At 36.6% G+C, this 22,281-nt stretch overlaps 1 protein-coding gene across 1 annotated transcript in view; it reads right to left on the bottom strand.

The window, feature by feature from the left end:
- The window catches only part of LOC113894922 (ADP/ATP translocase 1-like), a 72,412-nt gene extending 50,345 nt beyond the window's left edge, over positions 1–22,067 (bottom strand). Inside the window, exons 1-2 of the mRNA XM_027545447.1 lie at positions 22,000–22,067; positions 14,678–14,917 (exon numbers count right to left, since the gene is read on the bottom strand). Of these exons, the coding sequence (XP_027401248.1) occupies positions 14,678–14,917; positions 22,000–22,067 (308 nt within the window). The remainder of the gene's footprint in view (positions 1–14,677; positions 14,918–21,999) is intronic.
- Positions 22,068–22,281: the final 214 nt, after the last annotated feature.

Genomic DNA, 22,281 nt, shown 5'->3' with positions numbered 1-22,281 from the left:
TTGGGAAGATCCCCTGGAGGAGGGCATGGTAACCCACTCTAGTATTCTTGCCTGGAGTATTCCCATGGACAGAGGAGCTTAGCGGACTACAGTCCATGGGGTCAGAAAGAGTCGGACACAATTGAGCAACTAAGCACAGCACAGATTGAGAATATTTTTGAAAACAATTACATTTCCCCTAGAATTAGCTATCTTACTGAATACCCACAAATTATTTTATTTATATTAATATACATACTTTGCACCTATGAAGCTACAGGTTTTTAACACCAGCCTCATAGTCCTAGCTAAAGATTATAGATATAAAATATATTGCCACTCTGTGCATACGTATATTCTAGGTGAATATCAAAATGAATTTACAGGCTTAATATAATCAAATATAAAAATAAAAATAATAAAGATGTTTTGCTTGAACACTTCTACTGGAGGGAGGTGGGAGGGGGGTTCCAGATGGGGAACACGTGTACACCCGTGGCGGATTCATGTTGGTGTATGGCAAAACCAATACAATATTGTAAAGTAATTAGCCTCTAATTAAAAAAAAAAGAAAATAATTTAAAAAAAAACACTCAAACTTTAAAAAGAAAACTATGGAATATTTAATGGGATACCTTATGAAAATTTGACTTAAGAATTGATGACATGGACTTTGAACACATCATAAGTTCTTTCCAAATAGCTTAGAAACTTAACGTATTTTAACTGGGTTGCCAGCATCTATGATGAAGTCCTTAGTCTTATATATTTTTTCTTAGTAGCATATCGCTTCTCTGTTTAAATTTTTTTTAATTTTCATTGGAGAATAGTTGATTCACAATGTTGCATTAGTTTCTGCTGTACAGCAAAGTGAATCAGATATCCATACATCCATTCTCCTCAGACATGCAGACGACACCACCCTGCTGGCAGGAAGTGAAGAAGAACTAAAGAGCCTCTTGATGAAAGTGAAAGAGGAGAGTGAAAAATTTGGCTTAAAACTCAACATTCAGAAAGCTAAGATCATGGCATCTGGTTCCATCACTTCATAGCAAATAGATGGGGAAACAGTGGTTCACTTTATTTATTTGGGCTCCAAAATCACTGCAGATGGTGACTGCAGCCATGAAATTAAAAGACACTTACTCCTTGGAAGGAAAGTTATGACCAACCTAGAGAGCGTATTATAAAACAGAGACATTATTTGGCAACAAAGGTGTAGTCAAGGCTATGGATTTTCCTGTGGTCATGTGTGGGTGTGAGAGTTGGACTGTGAAGAAAGCTGAGCACCAAAGAATTGATGCTTTTGAACTGTGGTGTTGGAGAAGACTCTTGAGAGTCCCTTAGACTGCAAGGAGATCCAACCAGTCCATCCTAAAGGAAATCAGTCCTGAGTGTTCATTGGAAAGACTGACGTTGAAGCTGAAACTCTAATACTCTGGCCACCTGATGTGAAGAACTGACTCATTTGAAAAGACCCTGATGCTGGGAAAGATTGAAGGTGGGAGGAGAAGGGGATGGCAGAGGATGAGATGGTTGGATGGCATCACTGACTCAATGGACATGGGTTTGGGTAAACTCCAGGAGTTGATGATGGACAGGGAGGCCTGGCTTGCTGCAGTTCATGGGGTCCCAAAGAGTCAGACACAACTGAGGGACTGAACTGAACTCATTCTTCTTCAGATTTTTTTTTCATATATGTTATTAATTAATATTGAGTTGGGTTCCCTGTGCTATATAGTGGTTCCTGGTTGATTATCTATTCTATATATGGTAGTGTGTATATGTTAATCTCAACCTTCTAATTTACTCCTTCCTGTCACTTTTCTCCTTTGGTAACCATAAGTTTATTTTTGAAGTCTGTGAGTCTTTCTGTTTTGTAAATTGATTCATTTGTATCATTTTTTTTTAGATTCCACATATAAGTGATACATAATGTATAATACATATTACATATACATGTATTAAGTGATACATAATATGTGTCTTTGTCTGTCTGACTTACTTCACTTAGTATGATTATTCCAGGTCCATCCATGTGGGTGCAAAAGGCATTTCATCCTTTCTATGGCTTAGTTACTGGAGAAGGCAATGGCACCCCACTCCAGTACTCTTGCCTGGAAAATCCCATGGATAGAGGAGCCTGGTAGGCTGCAGTCCATGGGGTCGCTAAGAGTCAGACACAACTGGGTGACTTCATTTTCACTTTTCACTTTCATGCATTGGAGGGGGAAATGGCAACCCACTCCAGTGTTCTTGCCTGGAGAATCCCAGGGACGGGGGAGCCCGGTGGGCTTCCGTCTATGGGGTCGCACAGAGTCGGACACGACTGAAGCGACTTAGCAGCAGCAGCATGGCTTAGTTATATCCCGTTGTATACTTGTTCCACATCTTCTTTATCTGTTCTTTTGTCAGTGGACATTTAGGTTGCTTCCATGGCCTGGCTATTATAAACAAGGCTGCAGTGAGCATTGGGGTGCACGTATCCTTTCAAACGATGTTTTCATCTGGAGGTATGCCCAAGAGTGAGATTGCTGGATCATGTGATGCTTCCTTTTTAGTTTCTTGAGGCACCTCCATCTGCTCTCCATAGTGTTTGCACCAATTAACAATCCCACCAACAGGCAGAAGGTGTTCCATTTTTTTCAACACCCTCTCCAGCATTTATTGTTTGTAGACTTTTTGGTGAGGGATGTTCTCACTGGTGTGAGGTGAAACCTTACTGTAGTTTTGATTTGCATTTATCTGATAATCAGCAATATTGAATGCCTCTTCATGTGCCTCTTGGTCATCTGTATGTCTTCTATGGAGATATGTCTATTTAGATCTTCTATCCATTTTTTGATTGAGTTTTTTTGGATTTTTTGGCATAGAGTTGCATGAGTTGTTTATAAACTTTGGAGATTAACCGCTTGTTAGTCACATTGTTTGCAAATATTTTCTTCCATTCTGTGGGTTGTCTATTCATTTTTTTATGGTTTCCTTTGCTGTATATAAGTTGTTATGTTTAATTAAGTCCCATTTGCTTATGGGACTATATATAAGCTGTTATGTTTGCTTATATAAGCTGTTATGTTTAATTAAGTCCCATTGCTTATTTTTGTCTTCATTTTCATTATTCCTGGAGATAAATCCAAAGAAATATTGCTGTGATTTATGTCAAGGAGTGTTTTGCTTATGTTTATATCTAAGAGTTTTATAATATTCAGCCTTACACTCAGGTCTTTAATCCACTTGAGTTTATTTTCATGTATGGTGTTAGAGAAAGTTCTAATTTAATTTTTTTTTTTACATGAACTGACCGTCAATTCATGGGTTTATTTCTGGGCTTTCTATCCTACTCTATTGACATGTATTTTTGCTTTTGTGCCAGCACCATACTTTTTTTATTACTGTAGCTTTGTAGTATAATCTGAAGTTAGGGAACCTGATTTCTCCAGCTCCCTTTTTTTCTCAGCAGTGATTTGGCTTTTTGTGGTCTTTTGTGTTCCCATGCCTGAGTGCATGTTCAGTTGCTCAGTTGTGTCTAACTCACCAGGCTCCATTGTCCATGGAATTTCCCTGGCAAGAGTACTGGAGTGGGATGCCATTTCCCCCTACAGGGGATCTTCCTGACCCAGATATGGAACCCTAGTCTCCTGCGTCTCCTGCATTGCCAGGCAGAACCCTTACCACTGTGCCTCCTGGAAAACAGGTTTTAATATTTTTTCTTCTAGTTCTGTGAAAAATGCGATTTGTAGTTTGATAAAGATTACATTGAATCTGTAGATTGCCTTTGCTGGTATAGTCATTTTGACAACACTGATTCTTCCAATTCAAGAACACGGTATATCTTCCCCTTTGTGTCATCTTTGATGTCTTTCATCAGTGTTTATCATTTTTGGGGTACAGTTTGTATACCTCTGTAGGTAAGTTTGTTCCTAGGTATCTTATTCTTTTTTATGTGATGGTAAATGAGATTGTTTCCTTAATTTCTATTTCTGATCTTTTGTTGTTAATGTACAGGAATGCAGGAGATTTCTGTATATTAATTTCATACCCTACAACTTAAAAAAATATTCATTGATGACCTTTAGTAGTTTTCTGGTGGCCTCTAGGATTTTCTATGTGTTGTACCATGTTATCTGAAGACAGTGACAGTTTGACTTCATTTTCAATATGGATTCCTTTCCCTTTCCTCTCTGATTGCCATGGCTAGGACTTCCAAACCTCTGCTAAATAAAGTGGTGAGGGTGGACACCTTATGTTGCCCTGTATTTCTTTCCCTATTTACAAATTTCCATCTGAGATCATTCATATTATGTTTGAGAAAAGTTCTTTAATGATGTATTTAGTGTTCTTATGCTACTGATAAAGTATCTTAGCTTTTACTCTCCTGAAAATTTTTTAAATGAATGATATTTTTGTTGCATATAGAATTCTAAGTTGGCAATGTATTGGGTATGGAATTTCAAATTGGAAATTATTTTCTTTCAGCACATGAAGCATGCCATTCTCTTATCCTCTGCTTTCTATTATTTCTGTTGATAATTCAGGTTCAATCTTGTTGCTCTTTTGACAAGACTTCTTTTCTCTCTGCATACTTTTATGATCTTTTCTTTACCTTTGGTTTTCAGTTGTTATACTGTGAAGTTCCTAGTTATGGTTTTGTTTGTATGGTTTTCTTCTTGTGATTTTTGTATTTTGAATATATGTGTTGATGTCTTCCATAAATTTTGCCACTTTCCCTTCCATTTTATCTTCAAGCATTGCTTCTGCATCATTTTCTTTCTTATCTTTTGGAACACTGTTTACACCTCTTATGTATCCTGTTTTTGTTATATTCAGTTCAGTTCAGTCGCTCAGTCGTGTCCAACTCTTTGTGATCCCATGAATTGCAGCACACCAGGCCTCCCTGTCCATCACCAACTCCCGGAGTTCACCCAAACTCAACTGCATCGAGTCAGTGATGCCATCCAGCCATCTCATCCTCTGTCGTCCCCTTCTCCTCCTGCCCCCAATTCCTCCCAGCATCAGGGTCTTTTCCAATGAGTCAACTCTTCGCATGAGGTGGCCAAAGTACTGGAGTTTCAGCTTTAGCATCAGTCCTTCCAATGAACACCCAGGACTGATCTCCTTTAGGATGGACTGGTTGGATCTAAGGAGTAAGTGTCTTTTAATTTCATGGCTGCAATCACCATCTGCAGTGATTTTGGAGTCCCCCTAAATAAAGTCTGACACTGTTTCCACTGTTTTCCCATCTATTTCCCATGAAGTGATAGGACCAGATGCCATGATCGTAGTTTTCTGAATGTTGAGATTTAAGCCAACTTTTTCACTCTCCTCTTTCACTTTCATCAAGAGGCTTTTTAGTTCCTCTTCATTTGTTATATTATTTACTTCATTAATCTCTATGTTTTATTCTGGCTATTTTTTCCTGATTTGCCTTTTGATACTCATTCTCTTTTTACCTGCATCTAATATTCTATAAGCAATTGCATATTATTCTTAACATCAATTATATTTTCACTTGTCAGATTTTCATTTGTTCTTTTTCCTTATTTTTGTAGTATTCTGATGATTAATGTAATCTTTTAATTTCTTAAATATATGTAGTTTAGTTATTTGTTTATTTTTAAGTTTTTTTTTTGCCTCAACTTGCAGAATGTGGGATCTCAGTTCCTTGACAAGGGGTCAAACTCACGCCCCTTACAGTGGAAGCTTTGAATCTTAACCACTGGAATGCCAGGGAAGTACCTGTACTGTTGTTGGTGTTCAGTCACGAAATCATGCCCAACTCTTTGCGACCCTGTGGACTACAGCATGCCAGGCTTCCCTGCACTTCACTATCTCCCAGAGTTTTCTCAAACTCATGCCCATTAAGTGGATGATGCTATCTACCCATCTCATCTTTTGCCACCCCTTCTCCTTTTGTCTTCAGTCTTTCCTATCATCAGGATCTTTTCCAGTGGGTTGGCTCTTTATATTAGGTGGCTAAAGTATTTCAGCTACAGCTTCAGCATCAGTCCTTCCAATGAATATTCAGAATTGACTTCCTTTAGGATTGACTGGTTTGATTTCCTTGCAGTCCAAGGGATTTTCAAAAGTCTTCTCCAACACCACAGTTTGAAAGCTTCAATTCGTTGACACTCAACCTTCTTTATGGTCCAGCACTCACATCCATACATGACTACTGAAAACACCACAACTTTGTCTATACAGACCTTTTTTAGAAAAGTGTAGTTATTTTAAAGTCGATAACTGAATTATACATTACCAATGCCCATGTAGTTTCTTTATATGTTCCGATTTGTTTTGCAATTTACAGTCGCAGTTTAGTTTCCTTGTGTGTTGGAATTTTAAGTTAAAAATTTTAAGGTTATTTGAGATTCTCAATTATCCTCCTCTGAACATGGCTGAGATTGACCACTAGAAATCCCTGGTCACCTTAATCCGATAAAAGACTGAGGTGAATTGAAGCTGGATTTTTATTTTGGGGATGACTGGTTTATTTCTTGTTGGACCTTACTCTTAGGATTTACCACTTCAGCTTGCCAGCCAAAGCCCAAGGACTGAATAAGCCTTTGTTCAGTTCTCACCATCTACTTAATGCCATATGGTCTGTTCAAAATTATTTTCAGCTTATTAACCTGCCAGCTTCCTGCTATGCATAGTTAAATATCTGTTGGGGGAAAAAAAAAGAGTACCAAATCCTGGGTACACATGTGTGCATCCTTACTCTCATAGGTCTTTGCCTCACAAATTTGTACTGCCCTGGAGATGCCCATTGCTTTCACACACAGACACACACATATATATACAATATATATGTGTTAGATATATATGATGTAAGGATAGCTTATTTATGTTTAAAGAATGATGATTCTAAACTGCTAACCCACTACTTCAGCTTTGCAGAAAGTTGAATCTCATCATTCTATTTTAATACACATTAAGTGTTATATTTTTCAATGTTTACTTTTTCAGTCAAGGTTAGTGTCAGTGAACATTTGCACCCCCCTAATAAAGCCGAATTTCATTCATTTCCATTTTCTCTCCCTTTTCTCCTACTGCTACCCATCAAGTATGTCTGATGAAGATTTTTTTACTGATGCATTTTAACATAAATACTTTTGTAGATTGATATACTCATAGTGGGCTTTGGCTACATGGATCAAACAGAGAAGAATATGCATTCTCTGCCATATTTTAGAACTGTCCCCTTGCTTATGTTTGAACTGAGCCTTCTTTCTATAATCTACTTCTATCTTCTCTTGACCTTTCAGGGATGCTTCTTGATTTCTGGCTCCCTGAGGATACTATGGAATTACATACATTCCATGACATTGTTATAAATATTGTTTTGTTTTTGAGAAGTGAGGGGTGGTATTAACATTTGATCATCATGAATCAGAACCAGAGTTTAAGTTAAAGCAGGTTTGTTTGGTTTTAGTCACCATTTCCTCCAAGTCTAGAAAACCTGGAAATTTCAAATTATTTTGATCACTACTTTATATACAAAATGTAATTTTGACCAAAGAGGGGGTTCCTTTTAACACAGAATCATTTTCATGCAATGAGTAAAAAGACTGTTTCATCTGTACTTCTGAAATACAAAGTGGATTTGCTTACCTTGCGTACATCTGGAATGTTTAGTTTCCTATTTATTGTAGTAACATATCTTGATTTTCCTATTCATTCAAGCTATGCAAACTTTATTGTTCTTTCTACATAAATAGCATTTAGATGTACGGTTTGATAATTGCTTTAGGGATTTATTAGGGCAATTTATTTTAATTATAATGATGCAGTCCTGAGATTTGTAAATGCTTAATAGCAAAGAGCATAGATTATTGGTATTACAGTATACCACATTCACTTTTTGCACATTTAAGACAAAAGTAAAATTTTCCAAGTTTTCTATAAAATTTTGATAATTTTATTTTTGACATTATCTACTAACTACCTTGTGGCTCAGAGGTTAAAGCGTCTGCCTGCAATGAGGAAGACCTGGGTTCAATCCCTGGGTCAGGAAGATCCCCTGGAGGAGGGCATGGCAACCCACTCCAGTACTCTTGCCTGGAGAATCCCATGGACGGAGGAGCCTGGTGGGCTACAGTCCACAGGGTTGCAAAGAGTCAGACACGCCTGAGTGACTTCACTTTCACTAAATACCTTAGCCAAGATTTTTAAAACAATGTTATAAGAAGTCCCTATGCCTGACAAAAGTAGTATGACTTTCACAAGGAGAATTCCAACTTTTGCCAGAAATATACAGTGGATATATGATGAACACAAATGTATAAACAATTTTACTGAGTGTTGCTATGGGAAATATTTATAAAAATACATACATAAGGTAATACCTTGGTTATGGCTTATTATCACAAACATTTAGCACAAGACATATTCTTATGAGAAAATTTTAGTTATTTTTCATGTAAATAAGATAAATAACTGCTCACCATAAAATCATCAATGGTATTTCAGAATCTTATTATGTATTTTGACTTTTGATATTGTCTTCTATATGGGTGTTCACACCCACAAACTTTTTGAAAACATGTTACTGTGTAAATATTGTTCATTATTTTGTATTTTATGTCATGCATTTATTGTGATTGATTTCTAAATATATTTTTCAAGGAATTAGAAATATTTTGACACTGTATTTGCAAACATCGGCAACTAAGAATGGTGTCTTTTAAGTTACTCACCTTGAATTGTCCAGCATGTACAATACGAGATATCAGCATCAGCAAAATTTTGCCTCATCAATATACCTTATCTACTAATATATACCATACATTCTATGAAGAAAGCTGTCTGAAACAATAGTAACTTTTCTTTTAATTTTTCTAAAAGTTAAATAATTTACTATACAAAATCAATAGTACAGAGTTGCTCTTCAATTTTTAAGGCTATAAAAATGGAGACACTGTATAGAAAAAATGCATTATATTGATATATATTTATAATAGTGCTGTATATGATATATTATTATTGTAAAATATTTTAAAATATTTTTCTGAAAAACAATGGAACGTTCAACCATGGCCTCTGTAACCCACTCCCAAAGCTGAGAACACAGGTCTTCTGGACACATACTCACAAGCTGATGAACAGTACAACTGCTTACTGCAACGTGAAAAGGCTGACATTAAAAAAGTAGTCAAAAGTTACACAACGTTAAAGATATGTTGACTGCTCTAATAGGTCTAGTGAGACAGAGGAGCATCTATTAACCCTTCCGTCCTAGTGATTCTGCATGGGGAGGTTAATCGGGGACTCCACCTGCCCAAACAGGAGCCTCAGGAGATGCAGGTCCATCCCTGGGTCGGGAAGATCCCCTGGAGGAGGAAATGACAACCCACCCCACTATCCTTTCCGGGGAAATGCCATGGACACCGGAGATGTGCGGGCTGCTGTCCTTGGGGTCGCAAAGAGCCGACACGACGGAAGCAACTGAGCACACACACACAGATTCAGTTCAGCTCAGTTCAGTCACTTAGTTGTGTACGACTCTTTGCGACCCCATGAATTACAGCACACCAGGTCTCCCTGTCCATCACCAACTCCCGGAGTTCACTCAGACTCACGTCCATCAAGTTGGTGATGCCATCCAGCCATCTCATCCTCTGTCGTCCCCTTCTCCTCTTGCCCCCAGTTCCTCCCAGCATCAGAGTCTTTTCCAATGAGTCAACTCTTCGCATGAGGTGGCCAAAGTACTGGAGTTTCAGCTTTAGCATCATTCCTTCCAAAGAACACCCAGGGCTGATCTCCTTTAGAATGGACTGATTGGATCTCCTTGCAGTCACGCACATATTAATGAGATGCAAACCCAGCTTCCAATTCAGAGAGTCAAAAACGATAGTACTAATGGCAAGAGGAAACATTATTTCTTCTTAACTGATTCAGTTTTCCAACTAAGCGCTCAAAATGTAGAATACTTTCCAAGTTGATTTTACAATTGTGCTATAAACGAATTTTCTAATTTCCAGTAAATTCATGGCATCTGTTTTCCTCTTTGTTCTCTTGTTTTATAAGTTCATGCTTAATGATATTTTTAAAATAGATGATTATTTCAATGGCTATTTAAATGTAAGCTACCAGAGGCTAAGAGATATCAGATTGCTTTGTCTACTTTGTGTGTGTCTCTCTGGGTGTGTGTAATAGATTTTCTGATCTGGGGAATTTTAGGGGAAATAAAATTTTTATTTTTCAGAAAATGAAAGCATGAGTATTATCTGGACTGCAAATTGGGGGACAATATTGATTTCCCACTTCTAATATCTCCGAAATTATCACTTTAAGTAGATGTTAGCAGGTTGCTGGCTTTTTTTTACATAGCATTCAGAACAACCCTTGGATTATCATTTTAACCACCAGTGCCAGATGTTCTGTGTGCTTTTTTGGACATGTAAGCATCTCATTGAGCTCATTAAACTCCTGACCAAAATGTTCGTTCTTTTTTTGCCATGAAAGCTATTCATCTTGCCAGTCCATTAAACCCTAACAATAATTTTGACAAGTATAGGGCACCAGCTTCTGCCCACTTTATTCAGCTGTAATTTTCCCTCTGTGATTTGAACTTTTTTGTAAAATATCTAAATCAATATTTGAATAGATGTGGAGAGCTAAGTGTAGAGTATTTGTCTTTGCTTCATTAAAACCAAATATTAAATAAAGTGCTACTGTAATTTCTTTGTTTTCTTCTTCATACATGTTTTCTAATGTGAGAATTAGACTCTAACATTTGTTAGTGGCTCAGGTGGTAAAGAATCCACCTGCGAAGGAAACCCAAGTTTGATCCCTGGGTAAGGAGGATCCCCTGGAGAAGGGAATAGCAACCCACTCCAGTATTCTTGCCTGGAGAATTCCGTAGACAAAGGAGCTTGAGGGCTACAGTCCATGGAATTACAAAGAGTCAGACATGACTGAGTGACTAACACTTTGTCTTTTGTTAGCAAGTACACTGTGATATTAAAAAATATATATATATAAGCAAAACAAAACATATAGAATTAAAAAAAAAAAACTTTCCTAGTATAGCAGGTTTTCAAATTTTAACTGTATGACTTGTTTTTAATTCAGAGTAATACACAGGTGCATAAAATGGAATTGTGCTCAAACACCCTGACTTTACCTGTACATTTTAGCTAATTGTAAGAATAAGTAATAATGTGTAAATGTGTATATATTATTCCATATAATAGGGTGGATAAAGGAAGGAGGCACACTCAAAAACCTTTTCTGTTTCAAATCACAGAGCTTCTATCTTTGTGACATTTTGAGACTAGTGGGAAAAAACACATTTTGAATCTGGTGGTGTCTAAAGGATATTATATGAGTTTGTAACACAGGGAATTCTGGTTGATTAGCAGAGCATGCCACCTTCAAACAGAGAAAGCATGGATGCACCTATTATTTTGCATGGCAGATTCATGTATATTTATTTGGAATTTTCCCCAACTTTCTGATACCTGGAATCAGGTAAAAACTTGATCCAAAATGATATTTTTATGAGTTGGCTGGTTGAATTGTAGGCAGTGAAGTAAATGCGCTCAATATTTTTTTTTATTATTATATAGGATCGCAAGCATTAAAACATTCAATCAGTAGTCAAATAAGATGTTAATCTAGAATAAATAGAGACTTTAAAACAGCATTTTGTGTGTGTGTGTGAACTAGAAGTGAATTGGTATGTGGAATCTGAATCTGTAATACAGTGCTACATTTACAACTGCTGAAGATGTCATATTGGCAGTTCCATAACCTTAATTGATTTGGATTGGAATGGAGAGAAGAGAAATAATACCTAGCCAGTCAACAGGTATCCTTAGGGCGGCCCTCATCAAAATCACTATCATCTCTTTGTGAAGATCAGGCTCAGGTCCTCACATATATATGAGATAGTTCTATTTAACACAATCTGTTAAGATATTGGGGTTCCCTGTATCTTTTTAATTGGAGAGAGTTCATTTTTTTATGATGAATATAGCAAGATCAGTTTGGTGAGGGCAGTCAGTGCTAACTTTTTTATGAAATAAGCACACATTTGAATTCTTCCCACGGCATGTATCTGCTTCCATTTTTTTACGGCAGTCGCTTTTTAAAATAGTTTCTTTTTAAGTGCAGTTTTTCTTCTTTTCCATCCTGGAGGGAAGGAGAAAACAAGCTTGTATTTTTCTTTCAGCTTGGAAAGAGAAAAAGTATTCCCCCCAAACAAAAATATTGACAGTCAAGAGGTCCAGAGAAGATCAGTAAGCCAGAGCCGTGAAAGACATAAATAAGACTTTTTTTTTTTGGCCCAAGGGATGTAAGCAGATATATGCGGTTCATGCTATACGCTCAATTTTATTTTCCTGGGGGTGACATTTCTTAAGGTGACTGACAGAATTGTGTGTTTTTTTTTTTTTTTTTCCATCAGTTCTTTTATTATCAGTTAGCTGTATTCATGTGTCTTCTTTTCTCCACCATGTTAGGTCTCCTTATGAAAACAGCAATAATGATATGGTTAATCAGGGGACTTATAAACAAGAAGCGAGACATTATAAGATTTACTTGATGAATTACCTCTGTCTCTATTAAAGAACAAGGGTGATGTGTGCGTGCGGTTGATCAGTGTTTACTTGGGGTTTATATACAATAAACAAAGAAACACACAAAAGCCTAGAAAGGGCAAAGTAATTCAGGGGCAACTTACATGATGTGATAATTGTTCCAAAGTTGCTTAATACCAAAAGACATAGAGTTAGCTGGTCAGTGAATATTAAGCAAGTGGTAACTGCCCTCCTCTCATATGTTCAAATGAGGTGTCTGATACTCCCATAGTGAATAAGAAATTTAATATTTTTATCCCATTATTTTGGTGTCTAATATGAAAATAGAGAACAGTTCTCTTGGAGATAAACTCTTAGTTCAGTCCCTTAGTTCCATTCATTGACTCCATCACTCAAAAAGCTGAATGTTTGTCAGGCACTAGAAATACAAAGACAAAAAGCTAATAGAGCATTTGCCATTCAGTAGCTTACAGTTTCGGAGAAGGCAATGGCACCCCATTCCAGTATTCTTGCCTGCAGAATCCCAGGGACGGGGGATCCTGGTGGGCTGTCATCTATGGGGTCGCACAGAGTCGGACATTACTGAAGTGACAGCAGCAGCAGCAGCAGCAGCTTACAGTTTGGGGGGAGAGATGTAATTATCTATAATCAAATGTGGAAAACAGTACAGCATGCTGTGAAAATGCATATATCATATTTGGCTTTGTGTCCCCAACACAGTGCCTAGAATGAAGGAAGCAATGAATAAATTCAATAGTACTGTATTCAAATTGAAAAAAAAAGACAGGCCTTGGGTATTGCTTGCTGATTTTTTTTTCTTATCATCATTCATATTTTATCAATATGATTAGTACAATATTTTTTGAGATATTTGAATATCATTAGAAAATAAACAGAAATATTTAAATGACTGGCTCACTTTTAAAATAGTAGACGCAAAGAAGAAAGTATTCTTTATGAGATTATATACTGAGCAATAAATAAATAAATGTTGCCTGTTTGGTAGAAATATACATGTAAACAGGAATCGCATGAGTTTATTCAGAACAATTGCCAAATACAAACGTATTTGTTAAGTGTTAGTCACTCAGTCGAGTCTGACCCTGCAATCCCATGGACTGTAGCCCACCAGGCTCCTCTGTCCTTGGAATTCTCCAGGCAAGGATACTGGAGCTGGTATCCATTCCCTTCTTCAGGGGATCTTCCTGACTCAGGGATCAAACCCAGGTTTCTTGCATTGCAGGTAGATTCTCTGCCATCTAAGCCATCATATATGCAACTTTAAAAACAGTATCTATATAATTTGTATACATAATTTTATGTATATATTCATGCATTTTGTTGATTAGTTTAATAACATATTACTGGTTCACAAAGATTTCATCCCAAAGAAAAATGAGGAAGAAAATGAAGGTTTGGTTTTTGTACTAAGCTATAGTAAAAGCCTGATACAATAGAAGTAAGTTCAGATTTATGGTTATTTCACCACTAACAACTTTCATAGCCACTGCAAATGATATTTATGTATGTATGAATAGATACACTTGTAAACATTTAAAAATTATTAAATGTGTATACTAAACATTTAAAAATTATTAAATATGTATACTTACAAGCCAAGTCTATATTCATGTCAAAAATAAAGGGTAAGGGCCAGTTCCTTCCTAGAAGAATGATTGGGACTAATAGCTGATAACTTTTGGAGAACACTATAAAGACAGGAGGAAGCATAAAAGCTGTATTTTATAAAACAAAACAAAAACTTTTTTTCTAATAATAGAAACCTTTACAAAGTATTTTAACAGATGCATCAAATTTCACTCCAGAAAGCATAGCTTACTAATATTTGGGAATTTTCGAATATTTTAGTGTTCGTTTAGCTGTTTACTTTATCTACCTCTCATGTAGCAGCAGTCTGTATTGCCTGGTGAAATTTCGTTGTTCATTTTTTTCTTGATAGACACAGAGCTTTCCTCTTGAGAGAAGCAGGGAGGAATAGACGATATAAGGGAAAATAGACAAGAAAGAAAGGCAGAACGTTCACATTATTTTGTACTGCAATGGTTGCTGCAGTGGCAGAATAGGGTCTAATGAGAACATGGATATTTATTGTTCCCACTTCATACTGTCCGCTTTATGTTCATTCACCATCTCACTCTTTCAACAGGCTAATGAAGCAAGTACGACAGTTACCCACCTTTCGTGACTGAAGACGCTGAAACTCAGCAGTTTTAGAACCCAAGCTCTCTGACTCCAAGCTTGCGCTAGTGACCGTCAGTTTCTCTAGCACGTTACCTGGCTGAGCTTTCAGCGAAAGCACAAACGCGTGCAGGAGCCGGGGGGTCCCTGGCCAGGTTTCCAGCTGGGGCTGCTGGTTTATACTGACATCATAAACCCTGGGATGGAAGTAATTTTGAAAGGTCACCTAATCCATTCACCCTGCCTTAAACTTTCCTGACAGATGAGAAGCTACCTTAATTCTCTACCCCTTCAAAAGAAAGTACAGCTTCCTTCTGTCTCTTATTCCTGGATTTAACAACTCCTAGTGCAGGAAATCTCATCTTTTTTATAGTAAATCCCACTCAATGCTCTTTAAGCTTGTTGCCTTTTGCTCCGCTTCCTGAAAACACATAGTGATGTCTAAATAGCAGAATTTCCTTTGCTTAAAGATGGACACTAAAAATGTCTCTTCTTCAAACTATTTAATGCACATGCTTTTAGCTTTTATTGAAAACACATTTTTGCCACAACATTCTTTGTCTTTTAATTTTCTTCTTGGAATTAGAGTTCTTTTCCGTTTTGCATTAATGGCCTCATATCAGGGAGTTCTAGACAGAGGGTGTTTGACCTTGGTTTTGCTGGCTTTTCTAGACCCTTGTTTAAATCCCTTAAAAAAAAAAAAAAATGAAAAGCTGCACAGCTGCCCCGTGGTCTTCATCAACGATGTCAAAACATAATGAACATCTTACTTTTTTCCTTCCTTTTTGTGAGTCCCATCCATTCACTTGCTTTCTTCTAAAGATTGAATCATCTGGGAGTATATATAAAACCACTCTTGGTGGGTAAGGAATTCTCCAATTCAGACACCTTCCTAGCTAAACGCTTCTTGGCTAATGATGTCTTCTGAACTTGTAGTATCTTCTCTCCAGCCCTGTCGGTAGTCCCATTTGATTCACATTGTGCGACTAATAGAGCTTCATCTCTATTCAGTGTTTGTCTTAAATTTAAATGGGATTAATGCAGTGAAAAGTTCTTTTTAAATGATTAGTTTAATAATCTGGAAATGGTGGCTTACCAAATAAGGCGTCCCCAAAGCTCCTTCATTTTTCAGGACTACATTTTTGCCTGTCTTCAGATTTCTAAATTATTAACGTAATATTCATGTGATTAATAATTCTAAACATGATTTATATACTTTGTGTTTTACTTTGAAAAGAGTAGAGACCGTCTTCTCAATTGAGTCAACAGCTGTAGATCTTTCTAGAGGTCACATTGCAAGATGGCACTTGCCATCAATCATGGTTTTAATTAAAACTTGGGTTATAGCTGACGAAACTTTCTCCTCTGTTGTTAATTTCTCAAGCCTTTTTACCCTTGTCTTCTTAAAAGATATATATTAAAATAATAATAAGGTTTATTATCTTATTTCTTGGCATTGCTTAATATTCAGAGTTTAGAAAAAACAAGGAAAAGTTAAAATCTGAATGATGCTTCCCCTATAGCCAGAGGTCAACTTGATTATATGTACAATATCAATCACTATAATGCACAAACTATCCTAAGGATTTACATGTACATTTATTTGTACTTCTTAATTTTGTATCAGAAAATAAGCTACCGCTACTTTTGCCTTTCTAGTGCTTATTGTAAAACTAACAAACAAAACACCAAACTGTCACTTCAGTCATTTAAAACTACAGAGAAATCCAGTATTGTGTAGATATAGCAGCAAGATTTAGGTATTCATGATAATAAAAGTATTCCCCAAAGAAAACTGAGTGCTGAAGAATTGATGCTTTTGAACTGTGGTGTTGGAGAAGACTCTTGAGAGTCCCTTGGACTGCAAGGAGATCCAACAAGTCCATCCTAAAGGAAATCAGTCCTGGATGTTCATTGGAAGGACTGATGTTGAAGCTGAAATTCCAATACTTTGGCCACCTGATGCGAAGACCTGACTCATTGGAAAAGACCCTGATGCTGGGAAAGATTGAAGGTGGGAGGAGAAGGGGACGACAGAGGATGAGATGGTTGGATGGCATCACCGACTCAACAGACATGAGTTTGAGTAAAGTCCGGGAGGTGGTGATGGACAGGGAGGCCTGGTGTGCTGCAGTCCATGGGGTTGCAAAGGGTTGAACACGACTGAGAGATTGAACTGAACTGAACTGAAAAGTATTCCATGAAAAATTAAATAAAGTTGATATTTTTAGAATAATTGCACCATCTTTCCTATCATATGTGCCATCTCCTATGAAATCTGAAAAGCATACTGTAAATTTATCCTTTCACATAAACCTAGATGGCATAAACTGCCACTCTTAAGAGTCTGCCATCTATCTCCAGAAAGCCAAACTATTCAACAAACCAAGTGATTGTTAAGTAAAAGTTTAGACTAGACCCCTGGCTTCCCTGGTGGCTCAGATGGTAAAGAATCTACTTGCAGTGCAGGAGACTGGGTTCGATTCCCTGGAGAAGGGACTGGCAACCCACTCCAGTATTCTTGCCTGGGAAATGCCGTGGATAGAAGAGTCTGGCGGGCCCAAGTCCCTGGGGTCACAAAGAATGGGATACAACTGAGCGACTAACACATCCACTTAGACTAGATCCACTCTACAAATATAAGAATTTCAAAGCCCACCTGTTTTGTTAAGTATTTAAGAAACGGTAAAATAATTTGAGACATACATTCTGGATTTAAACCCTTTGGAAAAGTATGTAACCATCTTAGATATACATTGTATAAAATATCTAAATAGTTCATGAAGTTAATAAAGTCCACTTTGCATGAGTCAACTTGTTAATCTTCAATTCCACGAAACTACATTTTTACCTTTTGAAATGATATACATCTGGTTCGTTGTCCTCGGACGTTTTGAATACTGTGTTGTTGTCATTCAGTCACTATAACAGGGACAACAACAGAAAAAGCCACAGACCGGGTGGCTCGTAAATAATAGACATTTATTTTTCGTCATTCTGGTGGCTGGAATTTAAGATCTAGAGACCAGTGTTTGGGTGAAGGCGCCCTGTGGCTTGCAGACTGCTGATTCGTGCTGTCATTGTAGAAGGGGCAAGGGACTGTCTTGCGGCTCTTTCCTCAAAGCATTAATCTCATCTATGAGGGTCAGCCCCTCAGCCCTAATCATACTCCGGAGGTTCCAGCTCCTAACACCACCACCCTGGGCATTAGGTTTCAACATGTGAACTTGGGGGAAGGGGGAGGAAAACATTCAGGCCGTAGCATCTATTTTTTAAAATTACAGTATGTGTTCAAAGCCAACACTGTACCCAGACAAATAGTGCTTCATGTGAAGTTTCACAGGAAATTCTTAAGAAAGTTAATAGCAGCAGCTCTATCAAGCATCACATCAAAATTTTTATAAAGAACAGATGAGGCTCTAACTTATATCACCATTTTCAAATTTTTGTTGAAACTTTCCATAAACAAGAAATAGTTTTATTATTTTTTTTAAGTTTGCAGCAAGATTACAAAATCTACCATAAAGGAGTAAGGAGATGTACGGAATGAAAAATGAAAACATATTATAAAAGATTCTTTATATTCCAACAATATCCCATTTGAGGGCATTTTAGAGTTTAAATTAGTAGATAAAATATAGACCTCTATGACTGAAGAGTGTTTTTTCTGATGAAATATTTGAATTAAGATTAACTATTTCAGATGTTTTACTACCCAAACTGTTTTACTAGCCAATGATTTCCTTAAAAGTTTTCATAAGAACACTATTTTTTGGAATTGAGAGAACAAACCCAGGATATTTCCCTCTCATTAACTGTAACTCACTCTGTATGATTTTTGCATGAGAAGACCCTCTAAGAATTGTCTTAGTTTCTGCTACATTATACCTGTGTATACAAGAAAGACTTTATATTTCCAAATGTTTTTAATATTCTAAACTATTTTGATTCCCACAAAACTTTGATGTCTAACTAGTTCTCTTTTCCTTTCTTAGTACATTATGACTTTTAATTTTTTAATGTGTTTTGTTGTTTTTCTTTTTTTTTTTTTCAAAAACATTTTTTTTAATTTATTTTAATTTTGGCAGTTCCAGTCTATGCTGCTGCATGGCTTTTCCCTAGTTATGCCCAGTGGAGGCACTCTCTAGTCACGGTGCTCCAGCTTCTCATTGTGATGATTCTTCGGTTGCAGAGCACAGGCTCCGGGGCATGCAGGCTTCAGTAGCTGCGGCACATGGATTCACTGGTTGCAGCTCCCGGGTTCTAGAGCACAGGTTCAGGAGTCGTGGTCCCACGGGCTGAGTTGTCCTGCGACATATGGGGATGGAACCCATGTCTCCTGCATTGGCAGGTGGATTCTTTACCTCTGAGCCACCAGGGAAGCCTGTTTCTCAGGACATGATTAAAATAGCTCTTGCTTTTAAAGATTTGTTGAATGAAAACTCAATATGTTTCAGTTATCTTTAGGTCAAATATATTAGTATTGCCCGATGACAGTAAAAGATGAATTGCAAATTAGAAGACTTTGAGTCACATCGGTATTCAAAACTAGGTGATAAAGCATTGAAAGAACAGATCTGGTGACTTCCCTGTAAACATCCGTATAAAGGGAAATAGTTATACAACAAGGAGTCAGTCCTGATGGATGAATGTGTTGGAGAAACACAGTAAATGGGAGATCAACAAGAACCATTTCCAAATTAGATTTTCAACTCAATGATATGGGCCCAAGCTGGTGCACTTCAGGGAATTGTTCATACAAGGGGGAAAATGTGACTGTGACCTTTCTCACTGAATCAAGATACAACAAACATATTCAACACATTTCACCTTACACAATCCGGTGACTGGTATAGGGAGAAGTGATTCTTAAATGCTTATAATATGCAAAAAATTGGGCATAATGAAGGATTTACACCAAAAAGGACAGATAGTAAATTTGTCTTATCAATCCAAAAATTATTGCTATACTTAATTGGTTTAGGAAATCGTTTCTTAATAAGATAAAATATTAAGCAAAAAGAGAGAAGCAGTTTACTAATTCTTATCTATAATGCAGGTATTAGCATCGGGGACAGAAGGGAAAATTTTCTATGAATTGTGCCTTACTTGCTACTTTTTGCTATTTTTAAACAAAAGCAAATAATGTTATTCTTCAGTTTGGCTTTACTTTGTAACCAGTAACATTGGTTCTGAGATTATGTGGATCCAAACAGTCAAATAGTTGGTCTAAAGGATATGGATGAACTTTTAAGCTAGATGTAGCTAATTTTAATTATGACTAGAATGAACCTATATTTTAGAAGTGTCTTCATCTCAGAACTGAAGTAAATTCAACTTATTTTAGAAATTCAGACTTTTAACACCCTATATTAATCATTTGTCCTATAACTTGATATTTATACTGAGCACAGATTTCTGTTTCTATGAATACAGAAAAAAATATATAAAACAAGTAAGAGGCTTTCAGTGGAATGTAAATCAATACTTTGGCAAAAATACAACCTGTTAACTTTTCTCTATTCCTATCCAAACCCCAGGCTAATAGCACTTCAGTATTTCAAACGTTAAGTAAATCTTCTATAACAAAACCATACTTTTGAAACCAAACATGTGTCTGGTTTTGATTTGTTATTCCCACATAAGCACAGAATGTAAACTACTTCCCACTCTATGGCTTTACCACAAGCCTGCTTTCTCTAGTCTGTGAGCATAAAATGTGAAACAGGCTCTTTCATAAAGGAGGAAATCAGCTTTAAAAAAAGTCACCATGGCTTGGAAACTTCACCTCTCTACCTCACAGCCACATACAAGAAGACCACTTTTTTCCCCCAAAGGATGCCTCAAATCAATACGTGTTTCTTTGATTTTATACTTTTTACCTTTAAGAATAGGAATAACGCTTCCTTGTTATGAGTGGGCATTTAAACATTATATCTTTTGATCATATCTTCTTGGATTCTATTAAAAAATCAAATAGTTTTTGCAAATGCATGGAAATCCCAAATTATTACTTCAACTTTATTTAAGACAAGTCCTATCCTACAACACTTTTTGATTTAACAAGGTTTATTAAACAATATTGAGAGGATCATTTTGCCTATATTAGCAACCCAGTTATCATAAATCCATTTTAATTTGAAACTTTCAATCACCACAGCACTACTTAAAAGTGTATGTCTCTTTTTAAACTTTATTGTATTATGGTTGTTATACAGTAAGAAACATTTAATCACAGTCTATGCTCACTGAATCTCCTATCAGTGATGGGACTGACTCTCTGCTGGACTATGTCACTTGAGTCAGGGTGCTAATATGATCTCCTTCAGTTTTCAGAGCAATGCCTGATGGAAAACCTGTCACCGCTCAGGAGGCTGAACAAGCCACTCGATTCCTATGGATTCGAGTCTATGGAAGAGGTTCAAAATCTTTTTATTTATTTATTTTTTTAAATATAACTTTTAGACAGAAGTCAACTTGCCCATATGATATTGTTTGTATAGAAATCAAATAGTATGTAAGATATACGTTTGGTTTATAAAAAGACTTAAGATGTTCTGACTGAGTAAAGAAGTAGGGACATACAGACAGCATCTGTGTGATTTCTGCCTAATCCATTATGTAGGACATATTGAGTAAGAAGATGTATTGTGTCTGTTTTTCCTATCAATATTCTGCAACTGAGACACAGAAAAGCCAATAGACTTTTTTCAAAGAAGCCATTTAATGCCTTCCAAGTAGATACAGGACATACCAAAGGGAACACACTAAGATATTCTTTCTTTTGCTGAGTGTAGAGGTCTCTCTTGGTGGATGCATTATTTTTTTTCATGATTGTGACGGGAATTTCCACTTGGATGTATTATTTAGAAGAAAACAAAATAATTTTCTATAAAGAATGACTTTAATTTTAAACTGCTTGTATAGAAACACAAAGCAAAGGGCAGAACACCTAGAATAAAGTCTTGCAATTGTGAATATCATAAAATAACTCTTTGAAATAGTGTAGTGTGAAGCTAAATGAGTGTGATAACCAGTTTTGTGCGTTTTAAATGATGGTGTGTGTTTTTGGCACTTGCTACTTATAAATCATACTCAGTGTAATGTGTTTTATTTTTGTGCCCTTGAATATCAACACAAACGTAAGTATGAAGGAAATCTTGATGATACCTTTTCTACTCTTGTTTCAGTGGTGATACTTTGTTCTCAAACTTCTTCTCTGCAGGAGATAAGGAGGTCAATCCTAGGACTGAGTTGGATATCACATCAGCACACTGACCGGTGTCTTCTCTCTGAACTGGTGAAGCACTGCTTGATTGGCAGCATAGGGCTGTCTCCCATGCTCATTCTTGCTGTTCGTTTTGTTTTTCCGTTTTATGTGATAAATGTTATTCTAGCTGATGGGCACTTTGATCAGCTTGTCTCACAACTTTTCTTTGAAAATCGCATGTTCCCTTTCAGAAGATTTCTCGGCAAAAATGGTTTTAAATTAAGTCATCAAAGAAAAAATAATGCACAGAGGCCAATTAATATGCTCACTGAAATGGACTGTGCTCCTTCT

This window comes from Bos indicus x Bos taurus, chromosome 7, assembly GCF_003369695.1.
Source record: "Bos indicus x Bos taurus breed Angus x Brahman F1 hybrid chromosome 7, Bos_hybrid_MaternalHap_v2.0, whole genome shotgun sequence".
Taxonomy (NCBI): Eukaryota; Metazoa; Chordata; class Mammalia; order Artiodactyla; family Bovidae; genus Bos; species Bos indicus x Bos taurus.
This window is presented reverse-complemented; position numbering and strand designations above follow the sequence as displayed.